The following is an 18,404-nucleotide window of genomic DNA, read 5'->3' as shown; positions in this document are numbered from 1 at the left end:
TAATAAAAACTACTTTTACAGAATAAATGAATATATTCAAAATTATAATAATTGAATATGCTAGTGAAAAATTTTACACACACAGAGAATGGGGAGAGATAATGAAGAATAACAACTCTACTGCTTGAATGGTTTTAGGAAATATTTCTTATTTCCAGTTTTTATTTTAATTTTTTGGAATAGTTTTTATTTTTAAATTCAAAAAATGTGTTAGATTTGACATTTTATTTATTGTTTTCAAAAATAGAAAATATTGAAAATGCGCTTGATTTGAAAATAAAAACAAGTTTATTTCATTTTTAAATATGGGTTAAATTATGAAAATGACTTTAAGAAAAATATTTTCTAAAATTCAACTGAACACATTTTTTCTTCTATTTTCTATTTTCTATTTTTATTGAAAAGAAAATTAGAAAATAAACAGGGCCTTGAGTTACCTAACCATGTCTTAAGCTAAATTAATAAGCTCTCGTAGACAAACTATGACATTACATATAGATAAAGATGACAATCAAAAGTTAAGAAGGCAAAACATTGATGTAATAATACTTCAAAATATTATTGAACCTGTTTTTCAATTGAAATTAAAGATTTAGCCTAATAGTATGCAGTAAATGTGGGAACATGAACGTTAAGGAAATAAAAGTTTAACCCTAATTAATTGAAGAAGTACAGCAGAATTTGCCAAACTAAAACTCAATTAGGTTTACGCTTAGGTGAAGCTGCTCTGCAAGGAATACCCTTTCTTCTTCTGATTCGGAAAGAGAAGCACGAATTCGAACCACTTGTGCTCTCGTTGATGTTGTTGACGGTGTCCCTTGAAATTTGATCGTCATTGAGGTGAAGTCTTAGACCGAACTACAAAAATAATATAAAATCAGAATTATAATGAATTAGTTAATTAGTGGAATAATTAGGGTTTATAATGAATTTATATAAACTGTTTTGAAACCTTGCATGATAGAGAACAGAACTGAAAAGGCTCCTTAAGAACCCTTCCACAAGTGCAGCGAGCATTGCCATTGCCTCTTATGGATGGCCTTGACCGTGGTTTCTGCTTTAAGTATATCATTCGGTGCCGCTCGCTAAGTGGCTGCCATTCAATTCACTGTAATTACTATTCATTCTAATCAAAACACACTTAAAATAACATTTTTCTTACCTGAATATCAGAACAATCTATGTGTTCTTTCAGATGTTTCCTTCGAACCATTTCGTGCCCATCACTTTTTTTCACCTGTGGAATGACATCAGAATCTTCATTTATTGCACATTATTATTAATCACTCAGAAATATAATTTTAAGAGTAATCAGGTACTAACAACCATTCTCTGTATTTATGTCAACTAATTAATAAAAACAGAGAGTAATAGTAGAATTGGGAATGTGATGCAATGATACCTTGAGAATGCGGTGAGAGGAGTGAGCAGAGAGACAGTGAGAGCACATGCTCAAGCAACAATGCATGCAAAAGTATATTTTATTATTCTTCTTATGGCTTTGATGAATCTCACAATGATCAAATAATGACTCAGTTAACAGCGCCTCTAGCCATGGAGATCTTGCAATCATGACTTCTTGTTCATCACCCAATGATGATGAGTCACTGTCATTTCCTTTCCTTATTGTTGTTTTCCTACAGCATTCCATCTCTTTTGCTTTGATCTTGAAATTGTTTTTGTTGTGCTTAAGAATTACTAAATCTTTCATATATATATATATATATATATATATATACATGTTATTGCAAAGATGTCATAGTAATTTATAATAAATGTGAACCTCATTTGGATTCATAACACATATACTGCAATCTTTCATAATTATAATTATGTCAGCTCTATCCCAATTATAAAGGAATTTTGAGTTAAGTTACCTGAAAAAAGTCACAATAACAAATACCTATTGAGGAAAAAAATATAAAAATTAATTATTTAAATCATTATAGGTTAAAATTAAATTTAAATTAGAATTGATTAGAATTACATCAATCTTAAAATTTAATTTACTTAAAAAAGTAATATCTGAAATACTGAATAAAGATTTAAAATTAAATTAAAATTAAAATTTATATATAAATAAATATACATACATAATTATGTCAACTAAAATATACTAAATATTTAATTTCTTTTTTTATTTCAATTAAATATTTTAATTGTATCAATTAATCAACTTTAGTTCTATACTAAATTAGTTTATTTTTCTCATAATAAGATTCACCTTAAATCAAATTACAATATATTTTTATTATTTAATATATAATTGATGAGAACACTAAATTAAAAGTATCTATATTCTTATAATCTATTAAATTAATGAAAATAAATATTTTTCAAATTAAATCACATTATTAAATAAAAAATATTAATGATATAATAATTATTTTTTAAAAAACAATCATAATGATAAAAAAAAATATAAGTAACTTGATATTAATTTTTATAAGATAAAAGAGAGTCTATTATATGGAAAACAAAATATTAGTAAAGATACTCTCAGTTATAATTCACCACGTATATATTTTATAATTAAAATTAATTAATGATAATGTGTGAATTACATTCTTTCATGTTATAATATCTTTATTTTTTGTTCATATCTTTGTTAATTTTATTTTAAAATTTGAAGATTAAAATTTGTACATAACTTTCCTTTATTATTTTATATAAATTTTTTATATATTTTATAAATACTTATATTTTTTATTTATAAAATTTATCTAATTTTTTTATTTGTTTAAATTTTAATTTTAAGAGTCTTATTTCTTAAATTTATAGTTATTAATATATATTAATTATTAATATTTTTTTTACATTACATAATAAAAGTTTTATTTTAAAATAAATTATATTCTAAAATTATTTAATATTATTAAATTTTTATTATTTGATGTATATTATTCATAATTATAGAGTTAAGTTTAAAATTATTTTAAAAATCATTATTGCAGCATCAGAGAATATGTAATTTACACATAATTTTAATTATAATATATATGCATAATCAATTAGAACATAGAGTATTATCTCTAGTATATGTAATTTATATAATTTTTAATATTTTCTTATACTAAATATAAAAAATTCATGCATAAGACAAAAAGGTTATAAAGTATTTTAAAGTTCTAATTTATAGAGTCATGCTAAGTATTTTTTTTTTAGATATTCAATTTTTCTTCTAAAATTTTTGTAATTTTTTAATATTAAATAAATGAATCAATATTGCCTTTATGGGGCTGCTCTTAATTTGTACATTTTTTGAATGTTATGGACTGATGGAAAGGGACTGCACTGTCAAAAAAGCAAGGTAGGAAGACCATGTAATTTTTTGACTAAAAATTATGGTGTTGTCTAAGATTACGCGATATCTATTGCTGAGATTAAGTTGTGTATTAAAATTTTATAATTTATAAGCAAAATACATAATATAAGTAGTTGTGATAACATATTTTTTAGTAGAATTTTTTTTTTTACTTAATAGAGATATAGTTAAAGAGAATACCACGCATGATAATTGACTTAGATATGCATAAAGAATCAATTTCTCAGCGTTGTGGAGAGATGATGTTACTTAAACGTGTAAGAAGATAAAATAATAATAAGTGCATTCTCTAGAACCCTTAAAAGTTGAGGGGTTTTAGTTAGTACCTCTTCCTAGGTGGTTATATAAATTTGAGTAACGACTAATTTTTATTTTATTTTTTACTGTAATAACATTATCTTTGTCAAATTCATTATGAATGATTTGATACTTACAGACATGAAGGCTTATTCTTGATCTTTTCAAGTTATTTTTCAGTCATAACGCAATAGATTGATTGTTTTTCATACTTCTAATATCTTTTCCCTCAAAATATAAGAGAACATATGAATATTTCATTGTCTTCTAAGCCTTGAATATTTAGTGCAATACTTTTTTTCATTTTGAGTTTTGATATGCATAGATATGCATTATTCTTTTTTACTCAACTTAAACTTAAATATTTTTAATCCAAAATCTGTTACATTTTAGCAAATATATCCATAACAACCAATGCTTGCAAGAATTTTTAATTTTTGTATTGACTAGTGAGTTTGTTACTAATTAAATAGTGAAAACTTAAAGATTTTTTTAAACTAATTCTTCAATAAAAAAAACTTTAAGTTGTTATAAATTGATGATGATACTCTTCAGGATCAGTGAAACCTTTAAATTTTTTATCTAACAATAACAATAAATTTTCCCTCTTGAACTTAAAACTTAAGAACATTCAAACTTACATGTTACATAAAGTAAAAGTGTATTACTTATTTAATAATGGGGATTATTGATAGTTGATGATTAGATGCAAGTAAATAGTTACATTTTTAACATAATTTTTTATTCACTTGAAAGTCATGTCTTTAAAACTAAGAAGTAATGTACATAATTTGAAAATCATGTCCTTTTATTACTTGGTGCCAAATACATTACATGTGAACCAGGGGCAGATCTTGCGTATGCAGGGGGAGCCACGGGTCCTCCAATCTTTTCTCAAATTTTTTTTATATGTACTTTTACATATTTTTAAATTATATTTATATTATTATATTATTATTTGTTAGAAAGTTTGAAAGTCAAATTTTATTCTATCTTCAAAAATAAGCTTCGTCCACACGTTTTCTTACTCCAAGAATAGTGACAGGACTTCATTTCTCCTACAAGCTATTGTTCCAGAACGCAGTACGCAGGCTCTCCACTCTTGGGTCTCCTAATCTCTATTCTCCCATCTAGTTTTTCTTTCAAGCTCAATGTTAAGCTGTTAACATTTCTACTCACAGGTGAGTTGTATTAAACTTGGTTATTGATGTAACATCCTTTTTTTAATATATAAATAATTTGCATTTATAACTTATATTGTTAAAACATGATTAGGAAAAAATTTGATAAAAACTTGTATATTTGGAATAAATGGTACAATATGAAAATACGAATTAATAAACTTTACAAATTTACAATATTTCTCCTTAGAAGATTTACAAATACATAAGTGATTTTATTACATTAAATCAAATTTATTTGAGTAGTTTCTTTTCCATAATCCCTGCCGAGTATGACCCTAGAACGGATCAACCATCTTTGTTTCTTCTCTTTCATTACCTTAAAATAATCAGTAAGGGTGAGTACTTCCCGCCCCACTAAGTTCCTTTTAATATAAATTCATTACCAATAATTAGAGTTATAACTTAATATCCTATTCTAATTCATTATTAACAAGGTATAGACCATATTTACATTCATCACATCCAAATACATACAATCATATAATCATCCATCCGGCCCCATACCACAATTCACTCATCATACGTGCATTTCTATATTGACCTGTATGTTATTATACATGTGTCATATCATTTAAATTCATATGTCACAATACATATGTCCCAGTTACACCTGTCGATGTACTACAACACACGTATCATAATAATATAAATTGATCTGCTACGATATATATCATATTCCATCTATAACATTTTTTATCATAATTGTCTCTGGGATCTCTAGGGGACTTCTAGCATAGATAGCTGCTGGTTGGCCGCAACACCATGAATACATGTGTGCTGCTCCGGCCCCTTTTAGTAAATGTATAGTCAGGAACTTCATCGGAAGATGAGGGTGTGGCCTGTGAATGTTTATTTTCAACTAAATGAATATTTAATATATAATATACACGTGTGCATTTATAACTTATATTGTTAAAATTAAATTTAAAATATAATTGATTAGAATAATATCTTCAATTTGAAATACTGAATGAAGATTTAATATTTAAATAAAATAAAAATGTGTTATATATAAATAAATATACATATATAATTATTCAACTAAAATATATTAAATATTTTTTTTATTTTTATTTCAATTAAATATGTATCAATCAATCAACTTTAGTTTTGTACTAAATTAATTTGTTTTTCTCATAATTAGTTTTATCTTAAATCAAATTACAATATTTTTTATTATTTAATATACAATTGATGAGAAATACTAAATTGAAATTATGGATAGTCTTATAATCTATTGAATTAATAAAAATAAATATTTTTCAAATTAAATAGTGTTATTAAATTAAAAATATTAATGATATAATAATAATAATTATTTAAAAAATAATAATAATAAAAAATTCAATAATTTAATATTAATTTTTATAATATAAAAGAGAGTCTATTATTTGAAAAACAAAATATTAGTTAAGATACTCTCAATTATAATTCACCACATATATATTTTATAATTAAAATTAACTAATAATGATGTGCGAATTATATTTTTTATATTATAATATTTTTATTTTTTACTCACATCTTTGTTAGTTTCATTTTAAATTTGTATTTAACTTTTTTTTATTATCTTATATAAAATTTTTATATATTTTATAAATACATATATTTTTTTTATAAAAGTTATCTAAACTTTTTTTATTTGTTCAAATTTTAATTTTAAGAGTCTTAAGTTATTAATATATATATATATATATACATATATATATATATATATTATTAATATTTTTTTTCACTACACAATAAAAGTGTTATTTTAAAATAAATTATATTCTAAAATTATTTTATATTATTAAATCTTTATTCTTTAATGTATATTTTTCATAATTATAGGATTAAGTTAAAATTATTTTTAAAAAATATTATTGCAACATGAGAGAATATATAATTTATACATAATTTTAATTATAAGATATATGCGTAATCAATTAGAACATAGAATATCATCCCTAATATATATAATTTATATAATTTTAATATTTTTTTATACTATATATAAAAAAATTCATGCATAAGACAAAAAAAGTATGAAGTGTTTTAAAGTTCTAATTTGTAGAGTCATGCTACATGATACTTTTTGAGACATTCAATTTTTCTTCTAAGATAATTTTAACTTTTTAACATTAAAAAATGAATATTATTTTTACGAGACTACCCTTAATTTGTACATTTTTTGAATGTTATGGATGCACCGTAAAAAAAGTAAGACAAGAGACCATGTAAACACACTGTAAACACACTGTTACACCCATTGGCAATGCAGACCACAGAGGAAGAATAGATTTTGGTGAGCCCTGTTCAGAATAAATGATATCAGCTATGCCTAATAGAGTGGTGTGGTCTAATATTACGTGATATCTACTGCTGAGATTACGTTATGTATTATAATTTATAAGAAAAATACATAACATAAATAGTTGTGATAAACATATTTTTGGTAAACTTCTTTTACCTATAAAAGATAGTTAAACAGAATACCAAGCATGGTAGTTGACTTTGACATGCATGAGGAATTAATTTCTCAGCATTGTAAAGAGATGGGGTTACTTAAATGTTCAAGAAAAAAATAATAATAACAAGGGCATTCTCTGGTACCCTTAAAAGTTGAGGGGTTTTAGTACCTCTTGTTATGTGATTACATAAGTTTGAGTAATAGCTAATATTTTTTTTTTCTTTACAGTAATAATATTATCTTTATCAAATTCATTATGAATGATTTGATAGATATAGGCATAAAGGCTTATTTTTTATCTTTTCAAGTTATTGTTCAACTATAACACAATAAATTGAATTTTTTGGATACTTCTAATATCTTTTTCCTCAAAATATGTAAGAACATATGAATATTTTATTGTCTTCAAAGTCTTGAATATTTAGTGCAACAATTTTCATTTTGAGTTTTGATATCCATGGGTATGCATTATTCTTTTTTACTCAACATAAACTTAAACTTTTTGAATCTAAAATCTTGTATATTTTAACAAATATATTAATAACAACAAATACTCAAAAGAATTTATAATTTTTATGTTAACTGATGAGTTTGTTACCAATTAAATAGTGAAAACTAATTTTTTTTACAACAAACTCTTCAATAAAAAACCTTAAGTGACTAATCTTAGTCTCAAAATAAAAAACTCGACCTCTCTTCTATTCTCTCTTATTTCTCATCTTATTTTCTCAGAAATCTTCCTCTAAATCTCAATATTCCTTTGAATCTGGCCTTAGAACTTCAACCATTTAGATCCAAGTAAGTTTCTTGGAGCTTGGTTCTCCAACTTCATTCTTATTGCTCCATTTTATTTGATCTAAAAGTTTTGTACTTTGTGATATTCAAGGAAACCTTAACCCTTACGACGATATTCTCTACTTGGACATTGTGCCTTTCCCTTAGATCTTTAGAAAAACTCAATCTACGAGACTTATTTCCAGGTAAGGGGAGTGATCCCAAACCCTAACTTCTCTTTAGTATTTTAATTTTAAAACGCTAAGTTTTCTACTAGAACTCTAACATTTTCTTAAAATCTAAAGTGTATGAATAAGGATTTGGACATGAAAAACCCATAATTATTTTTAGAACTATCTTATTGCTTGGATCAGCAATGGATTTCTTAGTGTGACTTGTTTCTTTTCCTATCCTTTTACTTGATGATGGTGCAATTTAAAATCATTGCTAGAGTTTATATTTAACATTTACAAATTATGCAGAAATTTACATGCATACCTTTAGTTGTAAAGTTATTAAGGATAATAGTCAAGCAACATAAGTACCTATTATATCTCTTAGGCATAAAATGTTTGCTTCATCATTTGGTATAGGCATAGTAGACTCTTCTTCATGTCCCTGGATTACCTTAGTTGAAACCTTAGCAGTTCCACGTGTCAACCTATCTGAAATAACGACATTAGATAGTGATTATTAAATAATCACTTTCCAAGTGATGTTTAGAGAGTAGTTCACTAGGAACACTCTCGTAATTGAAACTTAGAGAATGATTCAACACTAATCACTTTTTAAGTTTCTTATTATAAATCGATTTCTATTAATTACTCTTCGTGTTCATGATTCATATACTAAGATGAGCTTTTATATGTGAGAGTAAGAAGTATAAACTTTGATTATTAAATCTTATAAAAAAGTTACATAATCATTCATGTATAATTACATGATTCATATTTATGCTTCTCCCTCTCATATATAAAAATTTTAGATCTAATACTTCTCTAATTTGCATGGAAACAAAATCTTTGAGCAAATTTTTACATAGTCGCTTAAGCTAGCAAAATATTCACTTAAAATGTGAATATAGATTATCTTAAGTGAATCTAAAATTTGTTTAAACAAGATGTTAATATAACATGTGGTTGCATAAGCAAATTTTACCTCATTTAAGCAAATTTTATCTTTCTTAAATGAATATCAATAAACTTAAGTGAAAATGGGACATAAAGCACTCGTTAGAGACAAAGGCAAGCAGCCTTAATTAAGTGATTATTATGTATAGAGAATAACTTTGCTAGACTGAACAGTTTGCTTATGCAACTCCTAAAATCCCACCTCACTTAATTAAGAAAAAAAAGCAAGCAGTAATTAAGTAAATAAATTGAAGTCCTCGAAGTGGCTATATGGTTCCTCCATTTAGTTTATCTACCACAAACTCCTCTTCCATGTGGTATGTCCTAGCCTCCATCATCATCAACATTATCATCACATTGTACGGATTTTCTAATCTTTCTTTTTCATGTACTGATTCATCCTCATTTTGATCTTTCTCATTAGATCTTTCTTCTATCGTACTTCCTGTCTAGTAATTTCTATCACTGGATACATCCTCTCTCTCTCTTTCTCCCTACACAGCAAAGCAAAGAGGACTTGCATTCAATACTTCCCTTTAAGCGTGCATCGCGTGGTAACAACACCTACATATAATAATATATCGCAGTGAACAATATATTTAATGTCTCCAAACCACAAGCTGAAAGGACCAATACCACGCCATGGCCAAAACAACACATATAGCAGTAGTTTCAGTCCCAGCGTTTAGCCACCAAGCCTCCATTATTGAGTTCTGCAAGAAACTCGTTAATGTTCATCAGCACTTCCATGTGACTTGCATCTTCCCCACCATTGATGCTCCAATCCCTGCCACCACCACAATGCTTCAGTCTCTTCCATCCAACATTGACTACACTTTCCTAACTCCCGTGAACAATGAAGACCTTCCACAAGGTGTCCCCTCGGTGGTGCAAGCCCAACACGCAGTGTGTCAATCCATGCCATCCTTCCGCAATGCATTGAGGTCACTGCTTTCAACTACGCCACTCGCTGCTTTGGTTGCTGATGCATTTGCGAATGAAGCGTTGGAGATAGCAAAGGACTTCAACCTTTTATCTTATGTATACTTTTCTTCCTCTGCCATGACAATGTCACTGATGCTGCATTTGCCTACCTTAAACGACACCGTTATATTCAATTTCAAAGATCCCATAGTAGAGGCTATTCAGATTCCAGGTTGCATACCTATTCAAAGCCACAACCTCCCTAACGATTTTCGATCTAGTCTTGCTTATGAGCTAATTCTTCAACTTTGCAAGAGGTTATGTCTTGCTGACGGTTTTCTGGTTAATAGCTTCTTTGAAATGGAGCAAGATAATGTGAAAGCCCTGCAGAAATATTGCAGAGGCGACAATAACAATGCTTCAGTATATCTGGTTGGGCCTATTATACAAACCGGGCCGAATAGTAAGACAAATGGGCAAGAGTGTGTAAGGTGGTTGGAAAAGCAAAGGCCCAAGTCAATTTTGTATGTGTCCTTTGGAAGTGGAGGCACTCTCTCCCAACAACAGCTCAATGAGTTAGCCTTGGGATTGGAGTTGAGTGGCCAGAGATTCTTGTGGGTTTTGAGAGCACCTAATGATTCAGCAGATGGAGCATACCTTATTGCTGCAAACGATGACCCATTACAATTCTTACCGGATGGGTTTATAGAGAGAACAAAAGGGCAAGGTTTGGTTGTTCCTTCTTGGGCACCACAGACCCAAATCCTTAGCCACACTTCAACTGGTGGGTTTCTAACCCATTGTGGTTGGAATTCAACGCTTGAGAGCATTGTGTTGGGAGTGCCAATGGTGACTTGGCCATTGTTTGCTGAACAGCAAATGAATGCTGTTTTGCTAACCGACGGCCTCAAAGTGGCATTAAGGCCCAAATTTAATGAAAATGGTATAGCAGAAAAAGAGGAAATTGCTAAGGTGATTAATGGTCTAATGCTGGGTGAAGAAGGAAATGAGATTCGCCAAAGAATTGAAAAGCTCAAAGATGCAGCTGCTGATGCGTTAAAAAAAGATGGGTCATCTACAAGGGCGCTTTTCAAATTTGGCACTTGTATGGAGAACAATCTGAGCATCCATTAAAGTAAAGTAGCCTCATAAATCTGGGTGCATGAATCGAGCTGTATGCGCATATTAGCATTGTTGGAGATACAGTAATTATTGAGTGATGTCTTATTTTCTGGTGTATTATTCCTAGGCTTGCCAAGACAACCTCTTTCTGTATTAAGTTTCTGTCCCATGACTATCCACGCTATTTGCAATTTATTTTGAAAAGATTCGTATAGGTTAGTGAATGCTTTATTGGTGAGGCCACGCTGTCCCATATTTAAATGTTTACAGTAGTAAAACTAGAAGCTACAAGCTTCAAAACATGTAACAGTAAAAAGAAAAATGAGGCTACCGAAGAATGTCTCATTTTATTAGCGGTTTTTTTTCACTTCAAAACATGTAACAGTAATAACCCGCGCAACGCTTGGGTGCTATAAAATTGTATAATCTACATATAATACGATCAACTCAGAGAGGACGTCAAATTTATTTAATAACAAATTTTAGTTCAAACTACAATTATAGATTGATTTATTACGTAAGTCTTTTTCCTTACCTTTCACCACTATGTATTAAAATTAAAACTTGTCATTGCAAATATAAATCAAATGAAAGCATTATAACACAATTATCATTATAAATAATGTCAATAAAACAATTTTATTTCACATTCATAATGTAACAAATCAATCACTTTAATCTAATGAATTACATTAGTAATATAAAAAAATTATATTATAATTACTGTAAATGATATATATCACTCTTGTCATAAAATATTATAATATTTTTTTTTTAATTTTTCACTCTATAAATTACATGTGATGAATATGATTCTCTAAAATGATAAAGTTTCACCTTAACTTTTGCTAATAGACAAGTATAATACAAATGAATATTGACAAAAATATTAACAAAAATATCGACACTAAAAAATATTAAGTTCATTCTAGAAATATAAATATTTTGTTTAACATAAGGATAAGTCACAATTTTAACTTCCGAAATATTCATTTCTAAATACAAGACAATTAATTTAGTGTAGTTACATGAATTAGACGTCACATCAATATTTTTTAATAATATCACTTAGACTCCCTTTTTAACACTAATTTATGATAACAAAAAAAAAAAAAACAAAATACTTCATGTGATTGAAATTGCTCAACTCCAAAAAGTTAATATTAGCTAAAGTTAAAAGGTTGAAAATAAAAGAAGGGAGCTTGGATTTGTTTTTAAAAATTTTAGAAGTTTATAAAATAATTTTTTTAAAACGTATAAGAGATTAGGGGAAGTAATATAAACACATATATTTATTTTGGACTACATCCACTCCCTAACTTCAATCAAAATTTTTGTTATTATCGAGATTTGTACACTGGTATCTCATAATCCAACTACTCTTATCCAAGTTGCTCTAGACTCAAATAAAAATTTAAGTACTTTTTTATATACTATCTCTTTAAGCAAATAAATACTTTTTAAATATTATCATTTATCCTATCGAACTAATACATTGTCTATAAAAAAAAATTATGCATAAAGAAAGTTTTCCGAATGTTTTACCTTGTTACACATGCTTTCAATTCTTGTTTTACATGAAAATATCTTCAATTTATATCTAATATTTTTTTGAGTTTATGTTAGGCACTGTCAAATGTTTTTTAGTCTTAATGAAATTTTAAGAGCATAAACTTTTACTATTATGAGTATTTTCTGTCTCTACTTTATTATCTTTTTGCTGTATTAGTGTAAGGCATAACGATGATAAGAGAAATACGCTTTTATCTTTTATAAATTAATATAATATTATTCTTATCGATGAAGCTTCTCTATTCATAGTCAACGTCATATTTTACTGCATCATAGATTTAAAAAAGTTGTGCTTTTTATATCATTAGTTTTTGAACATATATAAATAATTTTCTATATTTTTTCGTCATTTTTATTTTCTTTTAAAATATCTTATATCCCTGTGATCCATTATTTTATTATATGACTTTTACTAATTATTTAGATGTATCATCTTATATACACAAAAGACTTAAATAAATACAATAGTAAGATAAAATAAAAGAGTTCATTTATCAAAATCATAAACTTTCGGTGACCTGAAATTTTTGCTTTAAAACTTTAGCATCGTCAGAATGACCATAAAAAGAATATCCAATAGCATTAGATGGTATATGTACTACTTAGTTACCTCATTTCACGTAAACTTTTAGTTTCAGATTTTATTATATTGAATGGTTTTAGTTTAACCTGAACAATATGCAAGCGTAACATATTGCTGTCCGCAATACATGTCTGTCCCTAAAACCACAAGCTTGCACGCATTACACGGCGCCGTATCTAATAATACACGATTTCCCATCCAACGGTGAAATTTGTCCCCACGTGGACGTTCTCTTGCCACATTAACTTTTAATTTAAGAATTTATTATATTAAATAAATTTAATTTAATGATGAACAGCACGGAAGTGGAATATATAGCAAACCAAAGACACATACATGTTTCCCAAACAACAAGCTTGAACGAATCAAAAGGGGTTTCCATGGCCAAAACAATTCGCATAGCAGTAGTTTCACCCCCTGCGTTTAGCCACCAAGCCTCCATTATTGAGTTCTGCAAGAAACTCGTTAATGTTGATCAGCAATTCCATGTGACATGCATCTTCCCCACCATTGATGCCCCAATCCCTGCCACCACCACATTGCTTCAATCTCTTCCATCCAACGTTGACTACACTTTCCTAACTCCCGTGAAAAATGAAGACCTTCCACAAGGTGTTCCCTCTGTGGTGCAACTCCAACACGCAGTGTGTCAATCCATGCCATCCTTCCGCAATGCATTGAGGTCATTGTGTTCAACCACGCCACTCGCTGCTTTGGTTGCTGATCCTTTTGCCAATGAAGCATTGGAGATAACAAAGGAGTTCAACATCTTATCTTACGTTTACTTTTGTAATTCTTCCATGGCAGTTTCATTTTTATTGCGTTTGCCAACATTACATGACCAAGGTTTACGTGAATGTCTAGATCATCTCACAAGGACTATTCAAATTCCCGGTTGCATACCTATTCAAGGCCATGACCTTCCAAGAGATTTGCGATCCAGTGTTGCTTATGAGTTTATGCTTCAACGTTGCAAGAGGTTCACTCTTGCGGATGGTTTCTTCGTTAACAGCTTCTTTGAAATGGAGCAAGGTACAGTCACAGCCTTGAAGGAAAGTAGCAAAGGTGGCAACCACAATGCCCCAGTATATCCGGTTGGACCCATCATACAAACCAGACCAATTAGCGAGAAAAACATGTTAGAATGTATGAGGTGGTTGGAGAAGCAAAGTCCCAACTCGGTTTTTTATGTGTCGTTTGGGAGTGGAGGTAGTCTTTCTCAGCAACAACTTAATGAGTTAGCGTTGGGGTTGGAGTTGAGTGGTCAGAAATTCTTGTGGGTTTTGAGACCACCTAATGATGTAGCAGATGGTGCATACCTTGTTGCTGCAAAAGATCATGACCCTTTGCAATTCTTACCAAACGGGTTCTTAGAAAGAATCAAAGAACAGGGGTTGATTGTTCCTTCCTGGGCACCCCAGATCCAAATCCTCAGTCACGCATCAACTGGTGGGTTTTTAACCCATTGTGGTTGGAATTCAATACTTGAGAGCATTCTGATGGGAGTGCCAATGGTAACTTGGCCATTGTTTGCTGAACAAGGAATGAATGCGGTTTTGCTAACAGACGACCTCAAAGTGGCGTTAAGGCCCAAATTTAATGAGAATGGCATAGCGGAAAAGGGGGAAATTTCTAAGGTGATTAAAGGGCTAATGATGGGTGCAGAAGGAAACGAAATTCGCCAAAGAATTGAAAAGCTCAAAGATACAGCTACTAACGCATTAAAGGAAGATGGTTCCTCCACAAGGGCTATTTACGAATTTGGCATGCAGATGGAAAATTTCCAGGGACGACCCTTAAACTAAACTAGCCTTATAAATCAGGTTGCACTAAAATTTTAACTAAGCCTTTCACATGGATTTTAATTTGTTTGTTTTCACGGATTTCTCTCTTCCAACTATTTTAGGCATGCTTCTAGTTAACTTAAAATTATGAATCAAATAACACGTGTTCTACCTTTTGTTTGAAAAGTAGGAATCCTTGACTAGCAGCTAGTTGAGTGGTATATGTATCCTAGTTAATTTAAAATTCATGTTATATTTGATTTTTTAAAGATAAATTGTGTGTTATCTTTAAAAGTTTTTAGAGTACCGTACATAAAAAGTTTTAATAAATAATATTTAGATATGTGTTTAAATAATAATTTATTTAAAAATAAATTTATGCCATAAAAATGGCACAATTTGCAAAAATCTAACACGTGGTATAATTTTAGCCTGTTAGGTGAATTTATCTTCATTAACTTTAATAATATAATCAAACCAAATCTAATTTAGATTTAAATACAAATAATAACTACATTTAAAATAAAAATTTAAAAATCATTCTATATGTTATTTTTTAAAATAGTTAATACATGTTGGTGAATGATGATGTTTTCTAAATGTTTACAATATTTATGGCTTAGTTTGCATAAATTTTGAGGAAAAACATTTAAAAAAAATTAGTATAAAAAATTAATAAAACTTCTTTTATAAATTAAAAATAATTTAAATTTTTTTATTATTTGAAATTTTTTTTATTTATCTTTTAAGAAGATAAATTATTTTTAATTTATAAAAAATTATTTATTTTTATATTATTTTTTATAAGTAATTCTACAACTCCATCAAATTGAACACTAATACGCTCTTTTAAATTTATTTTAGGAGTATTATGTATACAACCTTTTTCACTTTTTGACAAAGTTTGCTTTTGTAAAGTACTAGCAAGTTATATTGCTATCAATTGTATTACAATAAAATATACTTAAATTAATTTATGAATTAATTAAATAATTTAATTAATTCTATAGTTTATAAATAATTATATATTTAAATTTTTATATAAATAGAATGTATATATAATTAACTTGAATAAAAACAGATCATTTACAGCTTGCATAAGAACTGTAACTTGGAGTTTTATTTTTGTTTAAGCAAATCCCTCATCCTCTTCTCTTCTTCTAACTCCCCTTCTCCTTCTCCCTCACTTCTTTCTCATCTCCTTCCCCTCACTCCCACTTAACCCCTCTCCCTCCACTCAGCCTTGCTTTTCCTCTTCTTCTACTCAATCCCTCACTTAGCCCCACACCTAGCTCTCTTTCCCTTTTCCTCCTCTCCTTTTAGCTCTTTCCCCCCACCTTTTCTCCCTTCCACTCTTCCCTCTCCTTTTCTGCTCTCGGCCCTCTCCCCTTTTGCTTTGTCTCACCCTTCTCCCTTGTTCAAGCAAAAAAAATTATTTTTATTTAAGCGAATTTCTTTGTTTTAAGCGAAAACTATTTTTTTTAGTATTTTGTTTAAGTGAGTTTTGACTTAAACAAGAATAGACTAAAACTATAGAGAATTTAGATCCAACTTATTAGCAAGATAAAACTAAATCCTTTATTAATGCACAGTGATATGATGAAACTTCCTTTATTGAAATTCTAGAGCATTTTCTTATCATGCCTTTACAAAGCTACAAAGACTACTTTACAACAACTATTTTATGTTGAGTAAAAGCTTACTATTTATATTATTTGTATAACATGTAATTAGTTTTAAAAAAAATTTATTTTATAAAAAATATTAGATTTTATTCTTTGAAAAAATGCATGATTTTAGTATCTTACACAATACTAAAATTACATGCTATAACACCCTTAATTTTGTTTCCCTTGAATAGAAAATAGAAACTTTAGTGCAGAGTTTTTCGCTCAAGCGAGATAGAGCTTTCTAGAAGAAAACTTTCTAGACTATTTTCGCTCAAGTGAGATAGGATAAAGTTGCGCCAACTTTTCTCTTGCCTAGGCGAGATGGAGCTCACCCAGACAAGGAGTCGCAGGAAAAATATGGTGCTCTCTGGACCCATTTCCACCTAGGCGAGAATGTCTCTCGCTTAGGCGACGATGTTTTTCGCTTAGGCGAGAATAACAAAAAATTTAGTAATTCAATTTTCTGGTTTTCTCGCCTAGGTAGGAAAGGTCTCGCTCAGGCGAGAGTAAGGCTCGCTCAAGCGAAAACACGCGGATCTAAGGGGTATTTAAGGGACCTCAACGCTGAAACTTCCATTATTCTCATCAAACAACCTTCTCTCCTCATTTTCTCTGTTCTCTCACCTTTTCTTCTCAGAGAAATCTCTTTCGAATCTTGAATCTCTTCCAAATTCGAGCTCGAACGTCTATTCCATTCAAATTCAAGAAAAACTTCATCTTTCGAACAATATCCTCCATCATGACTTTTATACATCTCCCTTAGATCTCTAGGAAAACTTGATTGGAGAGAGACCCAAATCAGTAATTCAAGTTAAATTTATGAAAGAATACATTGGTAATTTCATGTATATGTTTGTGTTCCTCATTCTTTTCCTCTTTGTATCCTTTCTTTCCTTCTTCTTTCATTCTCATCTCATTTATACGACATGTACTTTCTTACTCTCTACCCTCCACCAGCAACTATGCAGTTGAACACCATCACTTTTCATTTTACTTTGTGGTTATAAATTAATAGCATCAATGATTTGCAAATGGTAAAAATCTTTACACATAAAATTATAATAAATAAAAAAAATTGGAAAAATTTGAAATTTTGAAATCTAATTTTTTCAAACCCCTTTTGGATCAAATAGATCTTAAAAATTTATATGAAATAAATATACAATTTGTATAAATATGAATTCTATGTTAAAAGTTATACTCTTTCAAAGTTTATGACATTAAAGACAACAAAATTCATAATTTTTCACTACTTTCTACATCAGTTAAGAATTGAAGTAGAAAATAACTTTATTTTTAAAATCTACTTTCTACATCGACTCTCTAAGAGAACTAATATAGAAAGGCTCTGGAAAATTGATGTAGAAAGTAACACTAAAAGATGGTTCTTCAACACTGACCCTGACTCATTTGGCTAGCTAATGGGAAAAATATGGTGTGATTTAGGAAAATTAATTTTCTTAATTAAGTTGTTTTGATTTGGATCTTTCTACTAGGGTGTCTTTTGTGTAATTTTTTAATTTGTTTTCTTCGACACGGTGAAGTGTTTATTGAGTAGTCTCTAAGATTTAATGTACCTTTGACATG

General features: G+C 28.8%; 2 protein-coding genes across 2 annotated transcripts; both read left to right on the top strand.

Moving 5' to 3' along the window:
- Positions 1-9,024: 9,024 nt before the first annotated feature.
- On the top strand, positions 9,025-12,299 carry LOC113850561 (hydroquinone glucosyltransferase-like). Its single transcript, XM_027481134.1, has one exon. The coding sequence runs from the start codon at positions 9,805-9,807 to the stop codon at positions 11,218-11,220; it is 1,416 nt and encodes a 471-aa protein (XP_027336935.1). The 5' UTR covers positions 9,025-9,804; the 3' UTR covers positions 11,221-12,299.
- A 1,444-nt stretch (positions 12,300-13,743) lies between these two features.
- Positions 13,744-15,168, top strand: LOC113849520 (hydroquinone glucosyltransferase-like). Its single transcript, XM_027479480.1, has one exon. It carries the CDS (start codon positions 13,744-13,746, stop codon positions 15,166-15,168), a length of 1,425 nt encoding a protein of 474 aa, XP_027335281.1.
- Positions 15,169-18,404: the final 3,236 nt, after the last annotated feature.

Source organism: Abrus precatorius, unplaced genomic scaffold, assembly GCF_003935025.1.
Source record: "Abrus precatorius isolate BTA unplaced genomic scaffold, Abrus_2018 Scaffold9, whole genome shotgun sequence".
Taxonomy (NCBI): Eukaryota; Viridiplantae; Streptophyta; class Magnoliopsida; order Fabales; family Fabaceae; genus Abrus; species Abrus precatorius.
Note: the sequence above shows the minus strand (reverse complement) of the source record. Positions and strands in the feature narration are given on the sequence as shown.

Excerpts from the sequence above, each read along its gene's own strand:
- LOC113849520 (XM_027479480.1), top strand. The coding sequence starts at position 13,744 with ATGGCCAAAACAATTCGCATAGCAGTAGTTTCACCCCCTGCGTTTAGC.
- LOC113850561 (XM_027481134.1), top strand. The coding sequence starts at position 9,805 with ATGGCCAAAACAACACATATAGCAGTAGTTTCAGTCCCAGCGTTTAGC.